General features: G+C 44.7%; 1 protein-coding gene across 2 annotated transcripts in view; it reads right to left on the bottom strand.

The window, feature by feature from the left end:
* The window catches only part of LOC137437844 (shootin-1), a 39328-nt gene extending 34222 nt beyond the window's left edge, over positions 1–5106 (bottom strand). Inside the window, exons 1-2 of one of the 2 annotated variants that reach the window (XM_068132515.2) lie at positions 4876–5106; positions 1590–1650 (exon numbers count right to left, since the gene is read on the bottom strand). In XM_068132515.2, coding sequence (XP_067988616.2) covers positions 1590–1650; positions 4876–5091 — 277 coding nt within the window. In that variant the 5' untranslated portion in view covers positions 5092–5106. Of the gene's footprint in view, positions 1–1589; positions 1651–4856 lie in introns of both variants that reach the window. The other variant, XM_068132516.2, reaches the window with a different exon arrangement.
* Positions 5107–6325: the final 1219 nt, after the last annotated feature.

The following is a 6325-nucleotide window of genomic DNA, read 5'->3' on the forward strand; positions in this document are numbered from 1 at the left end:
ATATGCTCTACACCATGGTCAGCAAGAAAGTGTTGGATCATGCGAGTACGATGAGGCCGTGCATTGTCATCTTGGAAGACAAAGTTTCCTCGAAAGGCTGCACGAGCAAGTGGAAGCAATGTTTCTTCCAGAATGGCCCTGTACTTGAACTGGTTCAGGTTTCCATTCAGAACAACCAGGTCAGTTTTGCCCCCTGCATGGAAAGCAGCCCAAACGGTCACCCCACCACCTCCAGCTTGGACTCTTGGCACTATACAATCTTCGTTGTGGGCTTCATGCACTTGTCTGCGCACTCGGGCGTGGCCATATTGACGATAGACCAGAAATCTGGACTCATCACTGAAGGTCACGTGATTCCAGTGTCCTGGCTGCCATTGACGGTGCTCTCTGGCCCACTGCAATCGGCGCTGGCTGTGTTGTCTGGTCAGGCGTGGCTTTCTCAGGGGACGCCTGGCACGATAGCCTGCTTGAACCAGTCGTTGGTTGACAAACCTTCTGGATACAGGCACATTTGTCAGTTGCTGCCACTCAGCCCTAAGCCAATTAGCTGACGTGGTACAGCCATTGCAGACTAACCGGTGCAGCTGGCGATCATCTCTCCTTGTGGTTCTGCGTGGACGTCCTCTCCTCGGTATTGGAGTACCGACACCCCTCTGAGCATTTCGTTTCAGGATCTTTGACACCTGACCTTGAGTGATGCCATACTGCCGAGCAATAGCACGCTGTTTCATGCCAGAATTTCGTAAAGCCACCACTCCATGACAAACAGCTTTGTCAAGTTGACGGACCATCTACAGAGGAAGCGGCAATAACTTTTGTAGACGTGCAGCCGTTGTTTTCCACTAATACAGAACGCAACAACCCTTATATACCCGATTGTGAAGCCAATCGTCAAATGTACCTGTCCTTACATTTTGTCACGCCACCTGTGATATAATCCTGTTATTGACTTCTTGCTGCGAAAGACAATCAGTGACATGGTTCTTTCAACAAAGACATCACCGAAGGGTAAAAGAAACTCACCAGATTGATATATTGAGTTCAGAAAGTAAACCCAAGTCAAGAAAAAAAAAAATCCATATTAAATGCGAAGTCTGTGTATGTATATATATATATATATATATATATATATATACACACACACAGGGCCCGAAGCTGTCTAGCCTGGGTTCGAACCTCGACCCAGCTGTAGCTGCTTCACATCCAGAGCAAGGCATCAATGATGGACGTTAAACTGGGTGTCCCGTCTGCTAGCATTCTTTGGTGGACTAAGATCCCATGGACTGTGAATAGCAAGTTCCTTGGTGGTTCCTTCACACCAGGTTACACTGCTTGCTCTCTGAGAGTGTGGATGCTGCCGGGGCAACAACATCTGCATTGTAAATAAATTGATCTCCAGGTGATTCACAAGTTTCATGTAAACAGCCTTCTTCGGATACAAAGGATGGGCGACACAGAGACAGACACAGACAGACACACACACACACACACACACACACACACACACACACACACACACACACACACACACCCTGCATTCAGTGTCTATAACACTCGTGACCCAACATGCTCCAAGGTGTGCTGCTTACCGCCATGAAGCGTCTGTATTTCAGCGTATGCTGCATCTCGTTCTTCCTGTATAGCTCGGAACTAACAGGGAATAAGAATCAAAAGCCACAGGGTCAAGCTGATCCACAGCATTATATAATAAGTTGGGCAAAACATCATAACATAATACAGAGTGATTGTTTTATTTGAGAACCCTAAATAATTCCCATACAGTAAAAACTATATCAGTTCGGAACCAAATATTTTGTGTAAATGTCGCCTAATGTTACAGAAAGACGTCGCATGATCCATACAATTGATTACCTTAAATTAAGTGCTGAAAGTGTCCACCATGTTTCAGGCACAAATGCATTCTTCGCAGCATGCTCTCCAACACAGAGCGTAGCATTTATTGGGGAATAGTGCTGGTTATATCAATGATTATTGTTTATAATTCACCAAGAATGTGTGGATTTGTAGAGTACTCTATATCCTTCAAATATCCCCACAAAAACAAATCTGGCGACAAATTTTAGCGACAAAAAACAAATTTTAGAACCTAATGTTCTAAAAAAAATCTGGCGACAACAACAAATCCAAACAAATCTGGCCATCCGGGGATCGAAGTGGCCATAATGACTTGGACACTACACGGTCACCAAAGAGTAGCCGAGGTTCCTTCATGATGTATCGCGAAATGTGACTGATGGCACCATCCTGCTGAGACCATCGTTGGTTGATTTCGTCTTCTGTAACGTACCCAATAAACTCATTTATGATGTTGATGTAACGTTCAGAGTTTACTGTTTGAGAAGAAAATTTGGCCAATAATTCTTTGCCGACTTACAGCACACCAAACACCAATTTTGGTGGGATGCGATGGCCTTTCATGGATTGCATAAGGTTGTTCACTTAGCCGTAAACGAGTGTTTTGTGAATTCACATGCCCAGAAAGATGAAACCATGCTTCATCTGTAAAAACAACATAACATCCACAACATTGTCTTGTTCTCTTACCATCCTCTGGAGCCACTCACAGTAGGCTGGCGACACGTTTCTCTTTATTAGGCTCCAGTAACTGATGCACTGCATGAATTTTGCAGGGATAAAGTTGGAGTGTCATGGCCGCCTTCCTTGCACTGGATTATGAACAGTGAGCTTGTTGTGCTAAACGTCTCGGAGATTTCTTCCATTCTTCCCTGCACTTCATCCACTTTCTCTGGTCTCTGGTGTATCCATCCACCTCTAAAGGATGCATTGTTGATGTGATATTTGATGAGAAACACGCTTCCTTCCACAGTGAGCGCCAAGACGCGACCGAGTGAAAACCGTTAAACGTCACTGCCGGGTCACGTGATAAATCACGTGATACCTGTTAACTCACAGGTCATGTTACGTCTTTATGTAGCATTAGGCTACATTTACACAAAATATTAGGTTCCTAAGAGATATCGTTTTTAGTGTCTATGAATTACTTACGTTTCTCCAAAAAAAATTAAAATCACCCTGTATTAATATACTCCACTAGTCAAAATCAGTTAAGCTCCCCAATCAATATTATGGCTTGTGCTCCCATTGATTGTTTAATTTTAAAAAGAAAATAGGCAAGGGTTCATGAAAATCCAAAGCCTCCGTGCAGAAGAGCCTGGGAATATTGGATGGCTGGATGGTATTCCATCACAAGTTGGTCAATGTTCGGATGCGTCACACGGGTTTCATAAAATATAGCAGCGCAAAATGGGCCGTGGCCTTGTGAGGGAGAGGGGCCTATCGGACTGGTGGGTCGGGAGAAATGGATTTTTGAAGGGATTTGCCATGTCGGCCATTTTCACAGACTTCCAGTCACATGATCTGCATGACCTCCGCAATTTAACATCCCTATCCTGGCCTAATGTTGTAACCCAAATTTGGTAGCATTCTGACTGGTGGGACTGGAGAAATGGATTTTTGAAGGAATTGACCAAGTCACCCATTTTGACAGACTTCTGGTCATGTGACCAGAACTAGATTTGCTAATCCCTGTTACCAGTCAGGAGCGGAACCTTGCTGCCAAATTTCAGCTGAATTGGCCCAGCGATTTGGCCAGAAAAGTCGAAATAGGAGACTGACGGACGAACAGACAGTGCATGATGACAATAACTTATCTGGAATTTCAATTCTGGAATTTCTGGAATTTCCAGAAATCTGGAATTTCCAGATTTTCTGGAATTTCCTTCCAGAAATCTGGAAGAAATGTGAGCCCTAAGGACAACTGAATCACCCAACAGTGCAAAATCTGGAATTTCAATTCCAGATAAAGGTAAAAAGGTGCGACGACACAAGTTATCTGAGTGACACCCGTACACGGTGGTACAGAACTAGTTGAACCATGGGCTGCCACGGACTGCTGTCTGTCGATCAAACCCCGTGCTAAAAGTCTCCATTCCTGCCATCTCTAAGATGGCCCTTATAGATGAACGTGAAAGCCTCATCACAGCACCTTGGGTGTTAATCGCGTAAACATGCGCTCTCATTGTCATTCTTCTACCAGGTCTTTTGGGTGGTCGAGTACTCAAGATAGGAAGTGGTGGCCACAGGAAATGCAACCACCAAAGCCATCTTTGGTTTTATGAAATCTAACAAGTATCCCAACATCAAGGGGCCATTTATTTATTACGTACGCACATATGGTGGAAATAGACACCCCCACCCTTCCTCCTCAATATGTTTTATATTCCATACTCTTCTCTTGTTCCCCCTTACTTTAGGATGTCATTAGATAAACCTGACAAGGAAGGAGTGGAACTGACCAGCACCTTATATAAATAAAGCCATCATGTCCCCACCTGGTCAAGCAGAGTACAGTATTGATGTGCTTTATATATTGTTGGCATCATAATTATGAAGAAAGCCTCACTAAGAGGATGTGAAACATACAACACCTGAATCAGTTCCTTGTGCCGTGTACCACGCCCAGTATGACCGACTCGCTGTACACCTATACCGTACCTCTAACAATGGCAATTTGCTGGAATGCGGAACCTCTGCGCACTTACAGTGATTAACAATTGCCTAGGCCATGCGAATCCGGTGAAGAGAAGCAAAACACAAAGGTTAATGCACAAACAGCGGTCCTTGCATGCGGTCTTAATGGCTCGGTACCACCGTGTACAGGTGTCACCCGTGTACCTCCATGAATGCGTTTAATGCGCATGATTTTGGGCAAGTTTAACATCAAAATACTATTTTTCAAATCTAGAAGTAAAATGTAAAGAAATGCCAATTATGAGAGTTTTTAAAGTACTGTACATTATTTAATCGTGCTTCACCTGCAGACAGCGCACCCACCTTATCCCAAAGGTGCGACTTCTCTGCTTCATTCACAATGTATTCCTCGCTCGCGGTGGCACAAGATGGCAAAGACATCACTCGTTCGTCGCTGTGAGCCCTAAGGACAACTGAATCACGCAACAGTGCAAGGGGCAAGCGAAAAGGGTGGGTATGGCACGTCAGACTGCAGGGTGGGTGTGGTTCTGACAAAGTTGGGCGTGGTATGATCGGCATTGTGGGTGGGTCGGTAACTCAGGTGGGCGTGACGTCATCTGCTGCATCATTCGAGACTGCGATTGATGTCCACATGGTGGGTTTGTGAGATCCCCATGATGGGTGACGAATCTGGCTAAAATAAATACACAGGACAATTTAATTGATCATAATTTTAAAGTTTTTGAATACAATGTCGAAGCTCGTGGAGGAGCTAGAACTAGAGCGTAGAACAGATAAGGACGTAACAGAAGAAAGAGGGGAGAAACACACCAACCACGTAAGAAAAACAACAAAAGTTACTTTTTCGATTTACGGTAAAAACTAGAACGTCACTCGGTAGAGCGCATTCCTCCGCCAGACTGAACAGTTTACGTTTTGTATCCCACTGATAGGCTGGATCTGGATTCGGACCTGAACCAAAATCTAATCAGCATATGCTTTTGTCACCTAACCAACTCATCCAACAAGTTTTGTCAAAACTCGTCCATAACTTTTTGATATATCATTTTGGCCTGATCTCTGATCCAGGTATGGATCCGGATTTTCACCAAAATTGAATCAATGCGTCCTCGTCACACACCTAACCTGTCCACCAAATCTCGTCCGAATCCGTCCATAACTTTTTGAGATATCCTCGTCCATAACATTTTGAGATATCCTGCTCAAAGACAAACACACAGACACACTCACGCTTCTCCTTTTACCAATTGATGCAAAAATCTTTCGTACCGTGTACGACCGAGTAAGGGCCGCCTGGATGGAATATAATGGCGCTTGATTCTTTCCTGTGTCCTCATCATTGTCATCATTGTGCTTCTCCACTCATGGCTTGCGGACTTCCTCTCTGGTCGTAGGCAACGTGTGGCCCTGAATGGATTTCTTTCATCTCCCCTTCCTGTTCTGGCTGGAGTTCCCCAAGGTAGTGTTCTGGGCCCTGTGCTATTTCTGATCTTCATCAATGATATCTCCGACTCTCTGGAAAATCCTCTATCCCTTTGCTGATGACTCCACTATCTGCCGCTCCATTCCTCATCCCTCAGATCGGCAGTCTGCAGCCTCCTCACTCTCTGCAGACCTGGACAAAATCACAGACTGGTCAAACAAGTGGAACATGTCTTTCAATCCTGACAAATCTCACACTCTTACAATGCCTCTCCGAAAGGACCGACTGAAAAACCCTCACATCTGGTCTCTCAACAATCCTCTCCAAGAAGTTCTGTCGCTCAAGCTTTTGGGTCTCACCATCTGCCAT

Source organism: Myxine glutinosa, chromosome 12, assembly GCF_964187855.1.
Source record: "Myxine glutinosa chromosome 12, kmMyxGlut1.1, whole genome shotgun sequence".
Classification (NCBI taxonomy): domain Eukaryota; kingdom Metazoa; phylum Chordata; class Myxini; order Myxiniformes; family Myxinidae; genus Myxine; species Myxine glutinosa.